The 24,684-nt window shown below is 40.1% G+C and overlaps 1 protein-coding gene across 1 annotated transcript; it reads right to left on the bottom strand.

The window, feature by feature from the left end:
• Nucleotides 1-1,068: 1,068 nt before the first annotated feature.
• On the bottom strand, nucleotides 1,069-15,076 carry SERPINB5 (serpin family B member 5). The gene is made up of 7 exons (XM_068198056.1): nucleotides 14,940-15,076; nucleotides 9,460-9,634; nucleotides 6,716-6,853; nucleotides 5,633-5,750; nucleotides 4,323-4,465; nucleotides 2,799-2,966; nucleotides 1,069-1,566 (listed from the first exon to the last, which is right to left on the bottom strand). The coding sequence occupies exons 2-7, from the start codon at nucleotides 9,631-9,633 to the stop codon at nucleotides 1,174-1,176; spliced, it is 1,134 nt and encodes a 377-aa protein (XP_068054157.1). The 5' UTR covers nucleotide 9,634; nucleotides 14,940-15,076; the 3' UTR covers nucleotides 1,069-1,173.
• Between the last annotated feature and the right edge of the window lie 9,608 nt (nucleotides 15,077-24,684).

Genomic DNA, 24,684 nt, shown 5'->3' with positions numbered 1-24,684 from the left:
GTAATTTATTGGAAGTCAGGCATGAACACTGACACTGTCAATGAACACACAGACTGACACTAGAGGTATTGTACATATGACACAGGTTTTATACTGCTTTATTCTGAACAGTATTTAGGTAAACGAGTACTGAACATATGCAGCAGGCCGTCTTTAGATAGAAATTAAATCTGATTACCATAATCTCATGTGGAATTTGAAGACCAATAATTACAATGTTAATTTCACTCAAGCTGAAGTCCTTATTTCTTTCTCATGTTTTAGACATTAAGTAACTGTAAGGAGTTTCCTTAATGCTGATTCCAGAGCTAGAAATGGCAGATAATCTGTGCATGAAAAGTGTGGCACTTCCAGTATTAATCCAGCTGTGTTCTATCCTTGATTTGCATAATGTTCTTTTCCTTAGGATATATACAACAAGATTCCTCTTGTCCCATCTTCCATGTCTGAAGGGAATGAGTCAAAAAAGGCCACGAAGAAGAGTTCAAGCCCCCCAGTCTGGGAACTTCAAGCTGAAGAGTCTTCTGGGGACACATACTATCCCCATGATTTTTGCCTCTGGTGTCTGTAGGCCTCGGTGTGGCTGCTGTTTCACAGATGCAAATCCTGATGCCTGCCTGAACTGTTGTAGCTATGCTGCAGAACTTGTCCACTACTTCAGTGGATGCTGGCAGGGTCTGGTAGGGCACCCTGGGCCACCAGAGTGTGGCCAGGTACAGGGGTAGAGCTATCATACCACATGTCCACATTTCCCCTTTTAGGCATTAGGAATCCAGAGAGTGTGAGTCACGAGAGAAAGGTTTCACTAGGGAGCAGGAATGCAGCTCTTCCTCCTAGAGCCCTTTCCAGCTCCTGAGCTACCTTAAATCAGGCTCTCACTTCGTTTGGGGAGAAACGTGTCACAGAGGAACAAAGTGTTCTTGTTGCTGAATCTGGGATACTTCTAAATAAAATATGGTGTGTTTTTCACAGTGGAAATGATTCCGCTAAAGGGAAGGAAACAAAAGGAGAGAAAATACTTCTGCTGCATATGTAGAGTACATTGTATTACTCAGCCAATATATGAACCTCTTAGATTTCCTTTCAAAGGTGATAGTCGGGAAGAAAAGCTTTACAGGAGTGTGCACCATCACAAATGTAATTGTGCATTTCTTTGTAATGAACACGCCCATCTTAAGGAGAACAGAATCGGCCTGAAAGAATCACGTTGCGAGTTTTGTTGTGTCTAAACAAAAAGATAAATGGATGGTCAGCTTTAAATTCATCTTTGTGTTGAAGAATCCGATATCCAGGTACCTCTCGGGAGTCGCCACCTTGTTCATTTACTTCCAAGGAGACTTTATGGATGATCTTTGACACAACCACACCTTTTGTCTCACACATTTCAGAGAAATCGGATGCGCTTTCATTGAAGATATTTGTCATTCCCAGGCTTTCCAGAAGTGGCTTCAGGTCATAGTCACCTTCCACACTAAACTTTGGAAGAAATACATTCACTTTGGTGTTGGCCATCATGCTGGGATTTGTCCACTGTAATAATGTCTCAGGGGTCAGTGCCTTTTCCAGCTGAAAACATAAACAAACAAAGAAAATTACTGAGCTGGCTGAGGAAAGTGAAAGGAGGAAAAAAAGACCATTCCCGAAGTTCTCACTCCTATCAAGCTTTCAAAAACTAAAGTCCAAAGGCAATTTTTGTTTCTGAATTCACAACCATAGCATTCAGGCTTAACATACTCCCAGTTATATTGACTTAAGTATGATTTAATCCATAGGACAGGCCTCTGGAGCAACTCTTCTGCATGTGCATGCTCTGGCAAGACTTTGATAAGCAATAACCTCAACAGCCATATGAAGGAACCTGAGGAGGACAGTCCCTAACCAGGTTACACCTGGACAGCTGGCAAAGATCCAAAAGTCTTTATTCTTGACCCTACAGAGTAATGAAATTGCTGGTATTCAGGACACAAAATCCAAATCCAGAGCCTGATCTTAATCAAACATGCAGCTGTTCAAGCAATTTTTTTTTTTAACCTGGAAAGGGAGGAGGCAGAATGTGGGGCCACAACACATTGGTATCAGGAAAGGCCTCATTCACGTTTTATGATAGGTGTGTTCTGTAATTTACTCCAATATATAAAAGCATCTTACAGCTGCAAAGACAGATTCTTCCTGCCTTTAAAATTTGTGGCCAGTTGCAGCAAATTACAAAGGAGACTTGAGTGATCATCAGTCTTTTAATCCTCAAATAACTTTACTATTAATTAATATTATTATTTTATTAGTCCTTAATAAACTTTGAATAAGAGTGAAAAATGTCATAAAACTTTTGCAGAGAAATGACATAAGAAATTGTTGATCTTGAAAAAATGCCTTGTTAGTTTTCACATTTATGTGCAATTGGTAATAAAAAATGGCTCATTTGCCAGCACCTCTGCTCAAAATTAAAACTTGGAGAAGAGTAAGACCTTAGTAAAATAAATCCTGGACACGTGTCAATTGAAAAAAAAAAAAGGATACCAGAAATAAGGGCACCTTCTGCGCTTAAAACTGTTTTCTGTGCATTCCCTATTCTAGAGCAAAGCCTCATGTACAACCTGACACTGGACATAGTGAAAACAAAGATGCCACAAATATGAGAGGGGGAACAGAGAAGCAGAATGAGATGGTAAATTCACAGGAAAGTTACTTTTTGTTTCCTTATGCATTGCTTCAAAATAACAAAAACCTTCCATAAACATATGGTATTATATGGGCTATTTCCAGGGGAAGTATCATAACAATTATATTTTTTCTCTCACCTTCTCCAAGCCAGTGGTCTCATCTTCAATCTCTTTGGGCAGGAGAATGAGCATGCTTATATGTTTGTTAAGGCAAGGGAGCTCAAGGATGGCAACATTTAAATCTTTTACATAGCCCAGGCAAAAAGTAGCTTCTAGATTCATCATCTGCACTGGTTTAGTTTCAGTCTGCAAACATAGAGGAAACAATCTATCATTCCTTTTAATTCATAGATAAGATGGTGACAGAGGAAAGTTTGTAAGCTTGCATGGAAGCGATACATTGAGTTACCACCAGAGAATTTGTTGCCTTTCACAGGTAATGAAAGCAGCAGCAACAGTTGGCTTGTTACAGTAGGCAGCTTTCCAAACAAAAGTGGAACAGAATTCTACTTAATACAATAGCAACATATGGGGGATGTGCCCTAAAAGAGCAATTTATCTAATATTGGTGGCCCTTCATGCCTTTTCACTGAGTACTACCAACTACACTGTCTACAGGGCGTTGTAATGCTAGCAAGTGTCAAGCACTGAGCACAGCTCAACCGTGAAGATCAAGCTGTTCATTCCAATAATTGATATTTTGGTTCAGGAGTTGAAACAGAATCAGAAGAAATTTCAGGCCTACCTAAATCTCTATGTCTTTGCTTTTGAATGAAATGAAACAGAATAAAACAAAACACTTTATTTCATAGGGAAGACTTTAAAAATGTTCTGTCCACATGAAAATGTTCAACATTCAAATTCAGTTAAAAAATGTTACTTTAGGGGAAAAAAATCTTGAGATGCTTCATTTAAAATTGTAGTGTTGATTGTGTGACTTTAAAAACATTTTTAGCTGGAACTATTGGCTGATGAGGTAATTTATGAATATTTTCAGTGAACCTGAAACTCCAGCTGTGTTTATGCATCTCTATATATATGTCTGTGTATATTTGGAATATAATCTCTTTATCTCACAAATATTGTGCAGCTTTGTATCTTGGCTGTAAGTTTTCTGATTACAATATTCAACACTGGTCACAGACTCCTGAATGCACTAGCCACAGGTGCTGCCCCCACATGAACCTCATGGCTCAGCAGGACTGACATGCAGGGAGCTGCAGTCCTGAGCCTGACTGGAAAGAGGGAGACTGATGGGATGACATCTCTGAAGAGGAAAACACAGGGCCAGGCATCTAAGGGATGTAGTTAAAGAGGTGACACGACTGTACATATTACACCAGCTCAAGAAATGCAACCAAATCTGCTGGTTTTTGGATGCAGCTTCTGGTACCTGCAACCTTCCAGTCCATGAGAATTTGCATCTCCTTGCAGACAACAGCTGCTTCTGACCACTGGTACTCAGCTCATGTTGTCTAAACATACTCCCAGGACAGTATGGGACCCTTGCAACACTGTGTAAGATTAGACTGAGTCTAAGAATGCCACGGTAATACATACTTCTCATTTTCTCCTATTGGGATTTCCTTAGCTCAAAGTTTGCATTTTCATTAAAGAAAATAATACCTTTTTTTTTTTTTTTTTTTTTTTTCCAGAACATACCTTGTTGACTTTAAAAGGACATTCTTTGATCTCTGCCTCTGGGAACTTCTTCATCCAGTTTGTGACAAAATAAGCTGCATTAACTAGAAGAATCTGAGTCTGGTCACTTACACTATCCTCATTCAAAACGTTCTCCATTTTTCCTGTGAACAGATTTACAATGTTTGTTAATACAACAATACATTAGCAGTATATCAATTGCTTTAAGTGAATATGGCAACATTTCACTGAACTAAACACATTTGTGTCCTTCATCTCACAGATAAAAGTTTTTCTTTCTAATGGAAAATTACAAAAAGGAGCACTTACTTACAATTGCAGCTCAATTTTTGATGCGGGGTTTGGGATCAAGGCAGATCTTCTAAATGACATGTTTTGTTGGTTTATATCACATGTAAGCAAAACTACATCTCCTGCTTTAGTTCAGTACCTTAAAGAAGGTGCTGAGTTTTCAGTGAAATTCAACAGATTTAAGTGAAAAAACACTTTGTCATTTGAAGAGCAAGACTTGAAGGGAAGTTTCAAATTAGCAGCTACTCTTTTCTAGACTGATACACAGAAATAAAACAACCAGGATAAAAAAAAAAATGCTGCTCTGATTACAATTAATATCCAAATACTGCTACAGACTTCAAAAGAGGATGTAAATGTCATGACCCACTCTCTCTGTTTTAGAGCTGTTCAAGCACTGCCATAAATGACCCTGAATTCAGAGCACTGGGATGGCAAGTCCTGTCTTGGAGCTGCACAGGCAGGGCCAGGTGCTTCCCCGTGGGCACCTGTGCCAGCCTGGGAAGGACCAGACTCGTGCATGGTGTTTCCATATTTGCACCACACGAGGACAACAGGTGGCAACCAACCCCAGGGCCATCTCTGCCAGGGTATCCACAAGGTGGCAAATGAGAGACCCACATCTGCTTGTGCCACCTTGTGGCACCCAAAAGCAGCTGAGATATTAATTAACAGCCTGAAACTTAGAGTCCAACGAGTACTTCCCATTGAAATTAAGCTTTTAAAGGAATTAGAGGGTTCAATGTTCTGATTTTACATGTTGTGATGATCCACAGCCAGGACCTGTCATTCTCCCAGACCATCCTCCTGCAGTCAAATGTGAGCAGCTTTCCCCAAGGCGAATGCAAGGTCAATCTCACATTTCCACCTTCAGAAGTGCTGCAGCAGTGAAATCAGTGCTGCTAATCCTCATGAATCCAAATAGCAGGCCTAGTCTTCTTTCACTATGTATTTACTCCTAAAGAGGTGTCACAAGGATAAAGAGGCAAACACCAGTCCCAAGGTTAAGCTGTACCTACCATCAGTCAGCTCTGAAAGGGATTTGTTGATCTTCTCTCGGGTTTCCTCAGTTTTTTCTTTGAACTCCACTAATTCCAGTTCAGATGGAAAAGGTCTCTTTGTGGAGTTGACAAAGTCCTGAAAGACACAAGTAACCAGTCATTCTTGGTTAAGTGCCATTGGGTAGTTGAGGAGTTTATTATTTGAGGAAAGGTATTAAATAACTGCAGGAGACAACAAGGACATACACCTGCATCCAGCACATCACTCCCAAGGTCATCTTCAGACTAGTGATGCCACATCAGCACATAAGTAACTTTGGATATTGCAGGAGTGACCATGTTGCCAGAGTTTACAGGATAGAACCTCAGTCCAGACCTGAGCAAGACTGAGATAGAGGCCACAGTCTGCTCCCATCATATCTGTCCTCACCAGGGAAGACATTGCTGTGGGTCCTGGCCTTGCTGTAGCAGAGGCTGAACAGCAGATGATCTGATCACAGCATCACTGCAGCATGTTGAGTTTTCTGAAACACCTCTTTTAGGCTGATGTTGTCCTTGCTTGGGACTCTACTCAGAGACAACTTTGGGGGAAAAAACCCAACACACGCAGCATTCTTCACAGTTTTTTGCAAAGTTCGTAAGTTAAAAGGCCAAACATCACCTTCTTCGCTTGTGTTGCTTCAATAGTCAGGCTTCTGCCTTCTCAGGCAGATTAAGAAAACTGAAGCTTATGCAGTAAATACTTGGGCGTGTGAACTGGACATACACTAGCACCACCAATTTTGTTTTATACTCATTTTCACTCATACTTGCAATGCAAAGACTTTGATGTGGCATAGAAGCTATGTTGCTTTCAAAACCAAACTTGCTACTGACCTAAAGCATATTAATGAAAGAATTAAAAGTGTTGTAAGAGTTGCACAGTCCTACAAACCTTTATGGCAGCAGACAATATTATGCTGTTTATCATTTGAGTCCAGTCAACCAACAACCAAAAGTAGAAGAATTAATTTTAAATAACATTCCAGTCTGACATCATAATAATCCATCCACAAGATGGCCAAGTATTTCCCAACACCAGGGTTTTCCTGCAGTACTTACTGTGGTAGGATTGAGAGACTTGTCTACAAAGAGCCGTTTAACCATTTTCAATGCAAAGAAAGAGCTGAGTTTGGAAACATCTGAAGTTATTGTTTGAAACCCAAAAGAAACATCTTTGACATCTTGTAAATGGAGCACCTGTTAAATGAATATGATAAAACACTAAGCATATATTTTTTTATTATTGTCTAAACATTCCTAACAGCTAAGAAAAAAATGTTAGTTAGTGACCAGAGCTGTTGCTTTTTTTATTTAAGCTAATGACAGAGCCTCTCAATGTTGTTATTCAAAAATCATTTATGTATTTGACATGCTCACATAAATCTAAAAACCTGATCCTATCAGAATTTTCAGCAAATGCATTTCTTTCCTATGAGCAAGCCAAAGAAACCAATAGAGCTGTTCATGCTGCTGACGTGACTTAGCCAACTATACTCCATAGTATGGAATCATAATGTTTTTGTCAAACTTACATTCCCACCCCAAATCCCGAAGCTTTTAAGACAGATAGGTGAGGGTCCCAGATCATCTCCTTTCTAGAACTGGGCTATACTTTTAAAAATGCTTGACAGATCATCAAGTTTTCTGACTGCTGTGACTAATACATGACATCACATGATATTTCAGCAAAAACTGATCAGATAAAGATAACTGTGGTTGGTTTTGTAGACAGAGTATAACCATGGGTAGGGCTGCTGACCCACACATGGCTACCTCCCAACTCCTGGGAATGACAAGTCCAGTTCTAGGAAATACTGGGATAATGATGCCTTTGTTTGAAAATAACCCTATAAATACGAATTCAACTTTTAATGCCTAGTTATTACAGGCTCTTTGATGGTGGCTCTTTCATTAAAGGAAGCCTGTCCACCCTCCTCACCTGCCTCAAATTGCCTCATGAAGCACAGCAGGCACTTGTGACCTTCTTTTCTCTTTGTACATCACTACTGCTCTTTCTCCCAGAACACATCACATCTTCACAGACAAAATTGCTGCTCTGCCTTAGTCACCCTTCCATATCCTCCCCTCTCCTTGCTCAGTGGGAGTAGAAGGAAATAAACTCCCATTACAGCAGCAGCACAGCTGTCATAGCGAACTCCAAGTCCATCTCCTTAGAAACAACTTTCTCAGCTTATTTCCTTTTCCTCCAACAGTTTTATTTCTTTGCATGTTAAGTGTAGAAAGCTTCTGTGCCTGGGATCTAGGTTGGAGGAGAAAGCTACTGCAGCTTCTCTACCTGGGAGAATTTTTGGCACAAGTTTGTTGACCGATGCTCCAGAGTACAGCTGCCAATCTGGCTCCATTTGTATCTAGTATTTAAAACCCAAGCACAAACTCAGGGGAAGACAGAAGCTAGAACAGACATGGCAAATAGGAGATATTACACTTAAAAGCATACCAAGCTGTCCTTAGCATCTGTAGTCAGCACTTTTTAAATACCACTAGAGAAATATGAAACACAAGTGTGCTTGTGTAACAGAGCTCCACTTGTGGAGGTGCAGGTTAACTTGTTATTATGGAATGGTTCAAAGAAAATTGCAGACACAAGTGAAAGCAAAATAAGGGCAGGGTGATATTTTAACTTTCCCACCAGAAAGACAAGGCTTGAATTTTGAAATGGTAAGGGAGCTTCAGGGTACCATTTAAATTTAAATTTTAATTTTAATTTTTTTTGTTTTTTAATACTGTTTGGAAAAATGTGCAGTGCTTACAAGATCCATCCCTGAAAGTCTTCAAAGCCAGGTTGGGTAGGGTCTGGAGCAACCTGGTCTAGTGGAAGACGTCCCTGCCTGTGGCAAGGGGATTTAAGGTCCCTTCCCACAGAAACCATTCTATGATTCTATGACTTCCATGGACATATTGCTGTGCAGCTCTGTGAACAGCACAAGACTCCCTGTAATCTGTGGCATAAGTAGGGGCACAGAAGGCTGTGCTAAGGGGTACTTTCAGTGAATGAGAAACTACATGGAGGAATTTCCAAAGGAGGGAAAACACATTCAAATATACAGAGTGTCTTTCAGAGCCAGGTGATAATCAGCATACAAATGCATACTTAATTTACATTTCATGCACCTTTAGGTAACTGCAGAAACTGTGGGGACCCTCACTGGGATTAAAAGGATCCAGCTCAATCTCTGCTTACACTGAGGCAGCAGACAAGGCTGGAGGGCTGACTCCCTGCACCACAGGGTGAGCTCCATAAACTGATTGAATCATGACTACCAGACTGGATCATGATGCTGGAAACCCCTTGAATATTATGAGCTGCTTGAAAGGAGAAACGTGGATGAAATTGTACCTCTTCTACTTTATCCATCTCCTCTTTACAGTAGTGTGGGAGAAAGGGGAAAAGTCAGTGCTGCTGACAGCAATGGCAAAATCATTTTGATTCTATAAATCTCAAGCATTCTTGAATAATGAAAAAACAGTTATCTAGAAAATGCAGTGATGGGACAGTGACTACACTAAAAGGTGACAAGGCTTTAAAGCATCTGTAAGGACCCTGCTATGTCCATTTCCACCTTATACATGCCTGAAAAGATTTGTTTTTAAGACAGAGTTTCACCCTTTTGTTGTGCAGGGCCTTGGAGTGTGGAACAGTTCAAGAAATTTGGATGGATGATTTGAAGTCTCTCTTACAAGGGAGCCAGACAAACAGGAGAACATTAACAAGAGTTAATAAGAAAGACACCTACAACAGCCATATAGTTTTGCAGCCACAGAACAGGTTGCTGGCAGCTTACCTGTTTCATCTGCTCTGCAGTATCACCTTTTGTAGCTTTATATGCCAGAGCCAGAGATGTTGAGGTACACAGTGGGGAAAAAATAATGTTGGCTGTTTTGTCCTTCTCACATAGCTTTTTGAACATATCAACTGCAAAGGCGGTGTTTGCTAGTTGCAGAGCGTCCATTGTCATCCTGAAATGTGAAAGGGAAAAGAGAGATGACTCAGGCTGTAATTCTAGCTCCTGCTGTGGTGGGGCTGGGTCGGAGCACTGAAAGAGGCTGGCACCAGTATCTGGACTGGGTATCTTGAATTTTCAGGATGAAGGAGAGGAGAGGAGAGGAGAGGAGAGGAGAGGAGAGGAGAGGAGAGGAGAGGAGAGGAGAGGAGAGGAGAGGAGAGGAGAGGAGAGGAGAGGAGAGGAGAGGAGAGGAGAGGAGAGGAGAGGAGAGGAGAGGAGAGGAGAGGAGAGGAGAGGAGAGGAGAGGAGAGGAGAGGAGAGGAGAGGAGAGGAGAGGAGAGGAGAGGAGAGGAGAGATGTTCAGTAATAGCCATCATCTTCAAGTGACAGCAGGCAATGCCACATGTTATGTAGAGCCAGTATTATCAGAAGCACTTGAGAAAATCTGTGTGGGTCAGGGTGACCCACACACACTGAGTCAAACTGGATTAAATATGTACTGAATCTGTTTTTAATTGATACTCTTAAAATGTGCCAACTCAGAAGGTAATTTGCCTATGCTCTGGGATCTCCTGGCTCTCAGACAGGTCTTTAATGGTCTTATAACTTCTCTCTCTTGCTTCATGGCTAATTGTCCATCAAACCTTTAGCTTTGGTACATGTCCATCCTCTCAGGGTTGATTATCCCTGGCCTTGCTAGAAGTCTCCAGAAAGCTGTCTGGTCCTGTACGTTGAGATTATTTTAGAAACTTAAAGGAGGCCTTCTAAAAAGTAGGCTGTGTGCCCACCTATCATTTACACTGTTTTAACTCAAAGGTTTTCCTATCCACTCTCAGTAACTGCAGTTTCCACAGGGCTGATACATGACCTGTGCAGTCAGGAAAGGCAAGGCACAGTTGCTGCTGTCCATGCTCTGGGAAAGCAGAGACTGTTCCCATCTTCCAGGCTGCTTTCACATACCCAAAGTTGCACTTTTGTATAAGCACATTTGTGTAGATTCAAGCCAAGAAGGGTGACACCCAGAATTTCAGTCAATAGCACAAGTCTGGCTTTAGACCAGCAGTTACACAGAAGATGACCCCTTTGGCACAGTGAATTTGACAGTACCATGCCCCCAATACCATGTATCCCTAAAAAAAGGAAACTCTTAAAACTGCTGCTAAACTGCTCCATCAAAGCTATTGACAGAGACAGAAAGGAAATGGAAATTTTTGCATGTGTTATGCTGCCCAAATGTAGCTGAACATCTGACACTATTGTACAGAGACACTCTAGAGCAGCTGTGGTACTTGACAAGTAATGACTTCCAAATAATTTGTGATAGTTATAAATTTTTATAACTATTTTTTTGTGGGAGTAACAGATTGGGCATGTAATTTGCCTGCAACACAGTAGAGAAAGAACTTTGATTTACTAGTAAGACCTGTTTGACTACAGAAGGCCTTTTACAAAATAAATGTCTTTATTTTTATTTTAATTAACTTAGATGTTCTTGGATGTATTAGGTAAGGCGATTGTTTTACTTGACAACTAGTTTGTTTTGGGCTAAAACATGCAGTATAAAAGGTTAGTGAAATGCACTGCATTTAATCAAGTTTAAAAAAAGATATGGTGGCATTACACCAAGGCTTTTAAGTCAGAGTTTGAAAAGCACACCTAACCAGCCCTGCACTCTTGCAAAATGTTCTGACTGTTGGTATTAGCAACAAACTGTTTGCCAACAAATCCCCTCCCACTGGGGGAACAAAAACAAAACAAAACAAAACAAAAAGAAAAAAATAGAAAAAAAAAGAAAAAAAATGTCTCGAAGAGAGCAAACATTGAGCATATTTCATTGGAGAAACTTGTCCTCACATGAAAATACAGAGGAGTATGCTTTGCAACATCCAGATGTTTTGTCAGACTTGGAATTCAGAATGGGTCTAGTTGGGCTCGTCTCTCTTCCCATACTCTGGCAGTCTGGCAGCTGCTTGGTAAAGAGGAATTTTCCATGAGAGATTCCATTTTACAGCATCAGCAGGCATCGAGCTGATGTCACAATGAGGTTCAGGAAACGTCTCAGAAATTTTATGGGTGTAAAGAGAGGACCAAGTGCCAGCCTAGCACTGCAACCACCCACCTTGCTTACGCAGACACAATTTCTCAGGCATGAAAGCAACTAATTACCAGAAAAGTCGAGCTTGCCAGCAACCATGGGTTCAGCACACACCTTAAGGAAGGAGAGCTTTAGGCAGGACAGTGGCAAAAGACAGAATAAGTTTGAAGGACTGAGAATGCTGATGAGGGAGTAACTTGGAACAACGGGGCAACGAAGCAAACATAAAATCATTCCTTTAAAGGCCTCCTTGCAATTGCTCATCCCAAATGTTCTCTTTTATGCCTATGCATGTCTTAAATAAATTTCCCTGCATAGGCTACCTACCTTATCTTTGCCATTAATTCAACCATTCTCACATGAACAGACAATACACTCCTATACTGTCTCTGCTTCCCAATCTCTCTCTCTCTGCCCCACCCCACTCCATCCGCCAGTATTGAAGATGTGGGGCAAGTACTAACTTCACAGGTATTTCTTACTGAGGAACTGGTGGAAAATTACCCAGGGAACCAAGAATGCATCATTCAGTACACATCTACCACCCTCAAAAAGAAAAATAATACAAAAAGTCTCATGAGTCATGCAGTACACCTGAAAAACATTTAATTTGGAGTTTAATTTAATTTTAATGGAATATATTATTTAGTATTAGCTGGCATGATATTATTCTATTTAGGCCTCTGGATCTTCCTTACAGGGTAAAAATAAATAATGAAATCATACCCAATTAAAAATACCCCTTGTTCCTATCTGGCTTAATGTTGACTTCAAGATGCAGATGCACTACCTGTGTTTCACTTCCTTGGTTTGCAAGACATTCGGAGTAAGAAAATAAAATAGGAAATTTTACATAATTGAATTAAATTCTTCTTCCTTTTGCCAGTTAAAAGCTGTACTATGCCTTAAAAACTCCTCTGGCCTCATGAGTAACTCTCATACTACTCATGTTGGATGATTTTCTATAAAGTTTCAGTGTTCCTTTTCAGTGAGAAAAACAGGAGGTATTTCATGGTGAACCTTTTATGTACCTTTGTTCATCCAGTAACTGCTGATACTCTCAAAGCTTCTTTGGAGGAGAGTGAAATTGTTTCTGGTAGTGGCAAAGCTCTCATTCTAATTTCTTCCTTTTAATGTTACTATTGAAATACGGACCATTCAGGGCATTTTACTGGGGAAATAAGCTCATTTGTACCCTTGACCTTGAATTATTGTCTGGATAGCAAAGAATAATCTCTATTCCACCATCTTTTTCAACTGGTCAGCCTGCTTTTTATTCTCAATTTATTAATGACTATTATATTACATTACATTATATTTTTATATTATATTTATTATGTTACATTTAAGAGCATAAAACATTCATATTACTGAAAAGAACTGACAATATTAAATATTAAAAAATCCTAAATCTCTTTAAAGCCTTGAGCACCCCAAGCCTTGCAAGTCCAGTAAAGCCAGCTCCAGCAAGGTGAGAAGGGCTGAGGCTTCAAGTGAGGGGAAATTCCATTAGCTGCCCATTAACAGTCTCAGAAATCAGACATAGCTCCTGAGTCAGTAATCACAGGGAGCCCTCGAACAGGGAGGAGTCAAAAAACTGAAAATGAAATTTTACAAAGGCCTGCTGCATGGATTCTTATTGGGTTCCTTCTCCTTTCCCAGGAAAGCAGACTATCAGCATTTCCAGAAAGACCCGCAGCACCGGGGCATCTTCTAAGCACTTGGAGCTTGCGATCCACCCAACTTTATTTAAAACCGTGACTGTCACAGCGTGAAAGAAACATTTTCAGATACAGAAGGGAGCTGAAAGGCTACAGAACCAGTTCAGAAAAAAACTGATTTAAACTTTTTTATTGGTATAAGATACCATTTTTGCTTACTCACTCTTGCATTCAACAACTACAACAACCACCCCCTCCCAAAAAAAAAAAAAAACCAGCAACAGGGAGGCTTTTTTTACTATCTGCTTACTAAGGGAAAAGCTAAACATAATTTACATTTAAAAATATAATCATAAGAATAGCAAAATCTGTGTGCAAATGTCTGACAAGTCAAGTTAGTTGTATGGCAGGAATAATCCAATAAAGCAGACCCAAGTATTTATTTTATTCTTGTCTCGGTTAAGCAGTCTTTCCAGGAGAAGACACCTGTGGCAGATAAAGCATAGACAATGCTGGCCATCCAGTCCTGGGGGGCATATTTGGTTTACATCTCAGGAGTTGTGAGTGCCGGGGCTGTAGTCTCTTCAGTCCAAACAAAATTCCAAGAGGATGAATTATATAAAACAACTCACATGCAAATTTCACAAGTGAGGCATTAATATTGAAACTAGATCAAGAGTTTAACATGACCCTACTTCAGTTCTTACTCAGCATATATGATACAAAGGAAATAAAAGATTTCTGTGAGCCTTTTCTTCTTCTACACAAATGACAACTCTCCACCTGGCAAATTACCTAAAAAGCCAAGGACAAAATTTTGTCTGAATAGACATCGAGGAATGCAAGACATCAGACTGATGTGGAACCAGAGCATCTCATATGGTTGAGGAAAAAGCACTGTCAGCAACAGAGAGGGGAAAGTCACACCAGGAAAGAAAGAGAAACAAGCTACTGCAATATGCTTTGTTGTACTTCAATAGCCAATGAACTGTTCAAACTAAATGGTCACACTGAAAATAAATTTGTAATTACTAGGCCTAAGTTCCTGTCCTTCACTTTAAACAAGTTCAGATTAGTCACTTAGTTAGTAACTCGGAGCAAACAGAGCAGAGCGTACACACCTCTTCAGAAAACAAGAGGAATATTCCTTTCTAACAGGGGCTTACAAACCAACCTAAATCCTACTTTGGTACATGGAGGATTTTCATGGCATCATACACAACCTGCTTTTTCTGATATGGGAATAGCCATTTGCAATAAACCACCATATTTTAATAATTCCTAGTGCCCTTGCTGTCTCACCTGTCAGATCTTATTCACTGCTTCCAGTGAATCTTTCCAAAAAGAAAGAAATCTAGCATAGCAATTGCAGCAGTTTTGAAATGAAACCAAAACAGTGTCATGTGGGAAGGCAAAAAAGCTTCTTTGATTCCACATGTACATTTTTGGCACAAATTTCCTTATCCCACTTCCTCCATGAAATTATGTTTCACAGCCAAGATTTGTTAACTATTAGCTCAGCATAAATTAAAGTATCAGAGAAAGAAAAAAGCTGTACTTACTTTGCAAGGCTACAATCCTGGTAAACGAATCAATGAAGTGAGCACAGCACGAAGAACCAGCTGCCCGTGCTGAAACCTTGCTGAGCAGAAGACTCTGTTACTTGCCTACTCATTGACACCACTCCCACTTTCCCAACTTCAATTTGTGCACACACTCTCCCTCTCACTCTCGCTTTTTTTTCCCCTCCCTTAGTCATTCTTCATGGCAACTCCTACATTGGAGGAGCAAAATGATTCACACCAGAGTTGTCTTTGCCTGCCCAGCCACTGAAGACAACAACAAGCTCTGGCAGGAAAGAGCAGCCCTGTGTGTTGCCTTCAGCAAGCGCAGTACAAAAGGCACCAGACAAGAACGAACGAAGGAGCGAAAGCAGGAGTTGATGAGCAATTTAAAGATCTTCTCAGCAAAACCAGCACTCCAAGAAACTCCAATTGGGATTACCACTATTTGCAGAAAAATTGTAACCGTGAAAAAGAGACCCAGAAGAAAACCAAAACACGTAGAAGTGTGTGGCTGGGCACTTTGCATCTGTATATGCATTAAGACAGTATCTTAACTCTGCCTACAAGGCATACGTGTGTGTTTGGCTGCCTAAAAAGCCCAAGGTCAAACTGGAGTTAATGCTCAAAGGAAAACATCTTGTTGCTGCAGAGCAAAGCTCCGCCCCATAAGCAGCCAGGTGCTCTGCAGGGGAGCAGCCTTCCCTTCTCCAGCTGTCCCAAGAGGTGGTAGGGCAACAGAAAATTCCACCCCTTCACTTCCAGAATGGGCACCACTGGGTTCATGTAAATACAGCCCACGTTAGTACCAATGAACATGACAAGGTGGGAAAAGAAAGGGACAGGGAGAGGTGCCAGTGCAGCCCACCAGGTCTATTTTCTATAATTTGAAAGACGTATGCAATCCTTACCAGGTCCTGTCCCTGCTCCACACAGTTCCCTGGCTGGGCAGCCGAGCTGCCCACAGTGGACAACACCAGCAAGTACCCCCAGGAGGCCATGGCTGCCCCTCAGTCCCCATGAGGAAATGGCCCCACACCACAGACACAGCTCGAGTTCACACCTCAGTAACCCCAGGTGGCCCTGCATATTTTTAGACTACAAAAAGCACAAGCAAGATAATTGAATCTGCTTTAAATGTTTGAAGTGCTGGTGTGCCCAGCTGCCCAAATGAAAGGGGTAGAAAACCAAAGGATGCATTTTCACCAGCATAGTACTCCCTTGGTGACAGTGCGAATTGGGAAGATGGTATCTCCTTCTGGAACGACATGTTTCTGCATTGCTTTGAGCATAAATCAGGCCACACCACAGCATTCTGATAGGGTCCTACCCATGTTTCCTTCCGAGAGGCTCCTAAGCTCTTATTACTCAAATGATTTTTTTTTATTTATTTTGCTGTGATGAAGATGGAGTTCACCTTCCATCACTGCCAGACAGCAAATTTAAAATTCATATCCTTTTCCATAACTGAATTCATAACAAAGATAGGGTGTGGATATGTTTAGGCAATTAAAACAAGATACAGGCCAGCTGGCTAAACTGTGCCATCTGGGACATCATTGTTATGTATCTAATTAAGCTTTCTGTAAGAGAAATGTTTATGAAAATACACAATAATTTTGGCTGCCAGACTCTTCTCAGATGTCTGCAAGTAATCTAAAGACAAGTGAGGCCATCTCTGCAGAAGCAAACCTTTTTTCAGACCCAGGTCTAACAAGTATAGTCACTGTGAAGTGGCTCAGGAGCTTCTGGATAAGCTGCAGGGAGGTGGACAACAGACAGACTGCCTTCATAGAGACAGCACAACTCAGCAGATCCACTTCCTTCTTGCTGATAGACAGGAAACACAGATGTAAGTATGTGCCTCAAAGTGGAAAAGGGAAAAGGCTCTGCATTGCCAAGACGGAGGTGTGTAAACATCACTTACACTTCACTGGGTAACTGCTCTGCGATGACTGAGATCTGGCACCATGTAGCAGTACAGAATCCTTCAGTCTGACCTAGTTAGTGCTGAGAAATTAATTAATTCTGATCATGGTGCCATGAAACTAGTAATTACTGCTGCAATTGTTATGCTTCAAGTGAAGAAGTATACTGGCTCTGGTAACTGAGTGACTCATGGGGCAGTTTTGCTTCCCCTAAGAATGGACAGTTTGGGCTCACTTGCTCTTGAAGGCAGTGTTAAAATAACTGTGACTTCCTGCTAGCTACTTATTCAGATTTATGGGAATTGCTGGTATATAACTGGTGTTACTTACAGACCAACAAGGAAGATGTGTGAAAACAGAAGATGCTAACTTGAAAAGTAAGAAGATGCTGAATCTCAAGTAGTTGAAATTTAAACAGTACAGGCAAAGCAGCTGCCCCAGTGTCCATGAACACTCTTCCTCAGTCTGAATGAATAACAACTACTTGTATCAGTATCCCCATGTCCTTCATTTACCTTTCACTAATTTAGTTCTGTTCAGTTTAATCTCAAAGTATTTTCAACTCACACCTATCATGACCTATTACTCTACCACCACAATAAAAAAAAAAAAAAAAAAAAAAAACCAAAAAAAAACAGAACCAATAACAGGATATTTTCTTACAAAAAATTAAAAACTATTTTTAAGCCTCCTGTGAATTGGACACCTCCTATCAAAAAATAAGTAAAAAGAATAGGGTAGAAACAATGGGGATGTTACATGGAGCACTCTGAATCGTAGTGTGAAGCCTTTAACACAGACAAGTTACAGTCAACTGGCAAAGTAATAAAAGAGCTACTGTCGTCACTCTTCCAGGTCTCGAGGAAAAATCCAAAGATGTTGCTGGATCCAGCAGTTACATTTGTGTGCCTGCATCTCTGAAATGGCATGCCAGACACACTCGATTGCAGAAGGGATGCAACTCACCAGGTGACTCCCCTGTTACTCAGCCCACTCTCAGTCCTCACTCCCCTGGCTCTCCCTGCCACTCCCTCCTAGGATCACTGCTCCTACACGCTGCTGGAAAGGAAAAAACACCAGCTGCCTTCTCCCCACTCTTGCTGCTGAGAGGGAATACTCTTGCTGCTCAATAGAGCATGAAGAACTATTTCAATTATTTCAGAGGCTCAAAGCATCCACTGTAGCTCTTATTTTTCCTTCCCCCTAATCACTAATTCTTAGTGCATGTCTGATTGCAATTAATGCCCGCATATTTAGAAGACCACATGGGAACTCATCTACAAGTGGGACTGAATAATGAATAGAACAAAAACTGGTGCACTCTTTCTATGCTTTCAGTCATGAAAGATCTTCTAATCAAGTTACAGTTTTCACAATAAGCTTTGGATCTTGCAAGCAAACCAGCAGTAGGAAGTTATTTGTACACTTTTGTTTTGATTTAGTGGCTACAGCTTTAATACAATTAGAAATATTCAAAAGGTAAGAAAGACTGGAGTGTCTGTAAACAAGTATATACAGCAGAGCTTTTCACAGTTTTCACATAGCATGGGTCTATATTACTATTTAATAACAGGAATAAGCCATAGCCAAAGTATTTTTCATTTAATAAGAAATGCAAGTAAAAGATCACATCGACCACAAGTTAATTTGAAAATAAAATAACATTACAATAACAAAGCATTACTCTATGCTTCCATTGAGAGAGACGTAAACTGAACAGCAACAAAGAGACAATTTTTTTTTCCCGTCCCAAAGCATCTTTACCAACACATATAAAAGATGGTGTCACATAGCAACACAACAAACCAACACACATGGTAGCAAAATAGTTTTCTTCAGACATCTCTGCTAACGTAGAAGTATTACTCATCAGTGGTTACTTCTAATAACAGACAGGAAATTCATTTCTCATACTTCAATGCTTTCACTTTTGTGTTGGGTTTTTTGGTTTGTTTTTTTTTTGGTGAGGCTCTTCTGAACAGGTGTATGTTTCATTGAGGAAAAAAAATGGAAATAGGCAACCAAACAGCTGACAGATTTCAGTGAGAGTAAGGCCTTTAATCTGCTCAGTAGGAAATGAATGATTCTATGTGCTGAGATAAGGTTGTTGAAGATTTGACTACTTTCCCCAAAAGGTGTTGCTCCCAACACTTAGCACCAGGTATAATGCTTTGTGTAAATCAACTTAATAAAGACACAGATTTGACTGACTACTTGGAATAGCCTCACAATATAACTAGGAATTTGAAACACCAGGGGAAATTAATATATGTAAACCAGACTAAAAACTCTGACACATTATTCTGAAACTGTACAAAGATCAATTTCCGTGAAACAAAAGCAGAGAGACAATGCTTTCAATTAATAAATTCTCACCAAAACACATGTGATCCATTCCTTACATGAAAAAAACCCAAGTTTGAACCCATCCCTGTCTGCACTGCTGGTTCAGGGTGCCATCTCATGGGGACAAAGATAATAGTCTTTTTCCTTTGTCATCAGTGCCCATTGTTACTGCATCAGCTTCCTTCACCAGGCTGAATCTATGATTCAAAATCACTTGCCCTATTTTTGTCCCAGAAAAAATGCAAAGACACTCACATTTGTTATGTTTTCTCAGTATTTTTTTTTCAATTTAGTGATATTTTCAAATGTTTGAAGTATCACTCTCTAGTATTGTTTGGTTGAAATCACTTAACCACAGGTGTGCTGCTATTAGGAATGCTTTCCCTACATGTCCACAATTTCTTGTGCTTGATTATAGATTTGTGGAAGACCTTGCTAGTGAATTATTGGCAGCATAATAATCCATCAGTAAATTCCAAACTGAGCATATGAGCAATTTTAGAATTATCTGCCTTCAAATAGCAAAATAAAATCCATATGTGGATAAGATTTCTCTTGTCAGTGTAGAAACTAGAGAGGGAGGAGATCACATTGACATAAGGTAAATTAGCAGAACTATATTTCCCAAAAGAAATAAAGGGAACAAGCAGCTTCCTCCCTCAGACACCAAACCAGTTTTAACTCAAGATTCAGCAGATTCTGGAAGAGATTACATGACCTTCATTGCTCATCGTAGAAGACCTGGACTCTGACACACAGTTTCTCTTCCACCTCTGTGTTTTTTGTACTACTCCCTTAAGTTCCTCCTTATCATTATTGAGGAAGGGGGAATGAGACTTAGGGAATTTCCCCTCCCCCCCCCCCTTTTTTTACTATCCATTGTCATCTGTAGATGAGTCACTTTCTTCTGTAATCCAAGTATTTAACTCTGTGAGATTAATCTTGGTGGAGGCACATATTTTCCCAGGCTTGCTTAGTGCAGGTTCACGGTCTGATTTTATGCACATTAAAGGAAAATAAAAGCTTAGAATTAATATTTGCTGACTATTTCATTGGAAATGGGTGACTTCACACATGAATTTACTTCTCTTGTACGTTTTCAGGGTAGGATGAAGGTCTTTGTTTATGCCTGCATGCAGCTAAGACAAGGGGTGAACATGTTAATTCTTGCTTCTCCAAGTGAAAGGCAACCAAACCACTGTGTGGATTCTTATGCACAACTTGAAGAAACACACCCTACACATTGTCTGTGCAATCAGTAAATTACAGAAGTTATACCTGAAAACCTATCTTGACTCCTGGTTTTAAAATTTACAAATAATAGTCAAAGACTCCAGCTAATTCAAAATGCAAACCTAGTGCCCATGAAAGTGAAGCAGATATTCCCATAGTCAGCTGATTCAGCTCCCATGACCACTGACCCAGGACTGAAAGACTTGCACCACAAAACATGTAGAAAATAATATTTTATTAGCCCATTATAGGAAAAGTATATAAATGCTGTAAATTGTGAGACTCAGTTATATATTTTACAAAAGAAAGTTCTGGGACTTGATAATAGAATTCTTCCTTCTTACATTCCCACTTACATTTACCTAGGCAATAGGTAGTCCACTGAAAACTAGTTTTCCTCAGTCCTTCTGAGATGTAATTGTCCATTAAGCTCTATGGAAAAACTTCAGGGGATACTGCATGTATATTACAAGTTAATAAACTTATTAGCACAATAACATTAACATTTATATAACAGGAGTAGGGCGTTAAATTTAATAACACAAAAATGTAATAAGGAAAGATGTCATTACTTGTGGTAATGCAAATACTTCCCTATTTGTCTATCTAAGGGCAACATTCAAAGTCCACTGCAAATGTGGTACTGACTTCAGTGGGTTTTGGGTAAAAAAGGGCAACAGACTTCCTAGAGACAATTGTATTGAAAGGTGTGGAAGCACTGTACATGTGGAAGCACTATAGACAGGTTATGGTGAAATAATAGCCTGGATCCAAGAGCTTCCTGCTTAAAATGAAAAATATTCTGCTAAGAGTGGCTTGGATCAAGAGAAAGTTAAATGACCTCCCTATCCAGTTTTTCCACCTTTCCATACCTAATTAAAAGGCTTAGGGATTAATAAACAGGGATCCAGTAGGGAAATTCTAGCCCAGAAATCTAGTGCAGACTACACTGCAGTAGCTCACAGCTAGTCTAGTCCCAGACCAGCTCTCTTTCCCTTTATCACCTTAATCATTCAGACCACAAGCCTTTCAGTTATGTTTGAAACACTGCTCTCTACAGTCACACAGGTAAAAGCCACTCTGAATTCAGCATGAAAAATAAGTCTGGAAGCATCAGAGGCAGCCCATCAATCTTAAAACTTACTCATGCAGATGAATCTCTTGTTTTGCAACAGACAAGTTCAGTTATTCTGCTGTATATTGGAATGGCAAAAGTTAATTCCCCTGTCATCTGTTTAGAGGAGTCTGGTAATACTTTAAAAAGGACCTACTGGACCAGAACTGCTTTTATGCTTCTCCCTGCCTAATACAACTCAGATTTCTGGTACTCTGGCAACAGTAAACACTACAGACTTTCTATTGCATAGGAGATTCATGGAAAGAAAATCTGGGTCAACTCACAGATTTGTGTCTTTTTTAAGACAGTGAGACACATGCTGTGACAACCAGCTGGCTTGAACCCTTTCATAACACAGGCTGTAGAACCTGATCTACCAATTTATGAGACCCATGATTCCTCTTTGGGTTAGAGCATATATTTTTGAAAAATCTGGCAGTGATCAAAACAGACCCCCAGCTGATGAGAGCATCTAGAATATCCTTAGGAGTTGTTCCAGTGATTCCACAGGTCATCAAAATTTTAAATTAAGGCAGTATGAAGCAATCTGAATGAAGTGCACAGTCCAAACTTGAACAGTTCTAAACTCAAAGAAGCGTTGGCTGGGGAGCACTTTTTAAACTTTTAACAATAAAATCTCTGAGGTGAATGGGGCTATATATAAGGCTGTTAAGTCCTGTGACTATGAAAACATTTCAAAAAGAAATGCTGCTACACCAAACTCAACAATGCATAGCACAAAATCCCTGAACTCATATATGTGTAAAAGGGCTGGCAGTTTCCAGCTGGCAAAATTGTGTATTTTAAATGAAAATGAGTCAACCAATACAGCCCTGAGGCCACATCTGCTCAACTGTACAAAAAGCCATAATCGAAGAGATTTTATTCTATTCAATCTCAACAAGTTATCAAGACCTAACTGTTGTAGATGTCGGCGAACCCAATGGGAAGAATGATGATGTCTGACTTATTTCAGAAGGCTGAATGAATTCTTTATTATAATTATGCTATGATACATTAATATAATATATAAAAGAGGATACTAAAAACTACATGCTACTCTCTCTAACTATCCTATCTAACTCACTCACAACTCGTGACCCTGTTCTCCAGAGTCCAGACACAGATGGATCTCATTGGCCATCAGGCCCAAACAATCCACCGTGATCCAACCAGGCATTCGCTCTAGGTAAACAATTCTCCAAACACATTCCACAAGAGAAAAACAAGGAGCAGAAATAGAAATTGTTTTCTCTTTCACTTCTCTCTGTGCACCTTTATAAAAATCCTGAGAGAAATGTGCTTGCCACACCTAACAAATTAAATGCTATGCAGAAAAGACCTAGGTGAATTGTTTGCCCTTGGTCTCTATACAGAATGCCCATGAGTGTCCCCGTCTGCCGAGTTCAAGATGAGAAAAACCTCAGAAATCTCCAGACTTATGCTCATAGAGGGCAAATACTGCCCTTGAAGATAACACACGTGAAGTTAAGAAAAATACTGTTTCAGATTTCATTTTTATTCATGACAATTTCTGCTGGTACTTGTGTAACAGTAGGGAAAAAAGTCCTGAAATTCACTATGCTAAGTGTCATTCAAAAAACATAGTAATAGCAGTGGACTGTATATTTCACAACTTAAGAAAATAAGCTACATTTTTTATTTCTATACTATGTCAAAAGATCAAATTAACAGTTTCAAAGTGTGCCCTGAGTTATACCTGCAATCATTTTCTTAGGCTATTTTCATGTTGTGCTGGATTAATCTCACTATGAACTACAGGAATATATATCCTAAGTCATTTCATTGGCTGGAATAAACAAACTTAGTCCAGAAGACAATACATTTTGTATATATGCACACCTGATTTGAAATCTGTGTGCCTTCAAGCACTTTCATATTTTTAATTTCCAAGTTTAAAAACAAAACCAGAAGTAGAGTGAAAATTAACATAACTAAAAAATAGGAAGAATTTAGCTCAAAAGTGACAAATTTAAGTTTTCTTTTCCAGGTAGGCACAGCCACACCCATTACTGTACCATGGCAGGAAATATTGTCACCATCCACCTCAGATCCATGAGTAGAGTTGGAGGACCACAAACTACTCAAAACCCAGTGCTTCAAGTCTTGTCCCAAAACTCATTCTTGTCTTTAATGCCATAAATGTAACACGGCTTTATTTTGTTGTCAGTCTTTTTGGTCCTTTAATTCTTTCCCTCCTAGGCTCTATAGCTGCACAACACCTTCTCTGAACCCAAAGCACCAAGTGCTTTAGGAATAAGAGCTCTTAGGACACAGCTCTCCTCCATAAGGCTGCTGGTGGCTTGAAGTGCTCCTGCTTTTCAGCCCAGCATGGTTCAAAGAAGGGACCCAGCTGCACCACAAGTGCAGGTCCTGTCCCAAGTGCATGAGCTCATTATGTGTACACCAAACTGGATCGAGGTGCCGCAATGGAATTTGGACAACCTGAATTTTACTTGTTAGTGTTACTAATGACAGCCTTTGTTACCTAGGTCAGATTGATCTGACCAGATTCAGCATCATTTCATCTGCTAGAGAAATACAGGAAAATGAGGCTCTATATTCCTGCCTTCTCTGTCTGCACTGTAAAGGTCTCTAAGGCAGTGACTTCCCTTACCTGCATGGCTCTCACGTCATTTAGCTGATGCCAATCTCACTCTGATGGTAACATTAGTCATCTCTAGCCACTCCTCAGCTGCCACGGCGGAGGAGAATCATAGATATGACACCTGGTTGTACTTCAGGCATGACTTGTTTTGTTGATACATCCATCTACTTTTGGCCTAAGGTGTCCAGGCAGCATGCAGTTTGGGCCCCTTCCCTCCAAACGAAGGCATGGCAGCAGGAAGCATTCTCCACAACAGCTTACTCAGCCTTAGGAAACACAGATCACCAGTACCTGTGCCACGTAATGCCATAGCAATGTGAGCAATAATGCCCCAGGCAGTTACGGGATGGACTTAGCTGAGGCCAGTAGGTAAACATATTAACACCTTTAATATGTTTTATTTTCATTACACTTGGTTGTAAGCAATCATTCTTAGAATATGGTAACACAGGAACTTCAGCACTGAGAAGTGTTAGATAATGCAACTGTACT

This window comes from Anomalospiza imberbis, chromosome 1 (assembly GCF_031753505.1).
Source record: "Anomalospiza imberbis isolate Cuckoo-Finch-1a 21T00152 chromosome 1, ASM3175350v1, whole genome shotgun sequence".
Taxonomy (NCBI): Eukaryota; Metazoa; Chordata; class Aves; order Passeriformes; family Viduidae; genus Anomalospiza; species Anomalospiza imberbis.
The sequence above is the reverse complement of the archived record's forward strand: the minus strand, read 5'-3'. Positions and strand labels throughout refer to the sequence as shown.

Bases quoted from the DNA above. Each gene is read 5' to 3' on its own strand.
- SERPINB5 (XM_068198056.1), bottom strand. From the start codon at position 9,633: ATGACAATGGACGCTCTGCAACTAGCAAACACCGCCTTTGCAGTTGAT. The intron at 6,854-9,459 runs GTAAGCTGCCAG...TTCATTTAACAG, and splicing joins CTGCAGAGCAGATGAAACAG to GTGCTCCATTTACAAGATGT. The intron at 2,967-4,322 runs GTATGTTCTGGA...CTATGTTTGCAG, and splicing joins GTCCTTTTAAAGTCAACAAG to ACTGAAACTAAACCAGTGCA.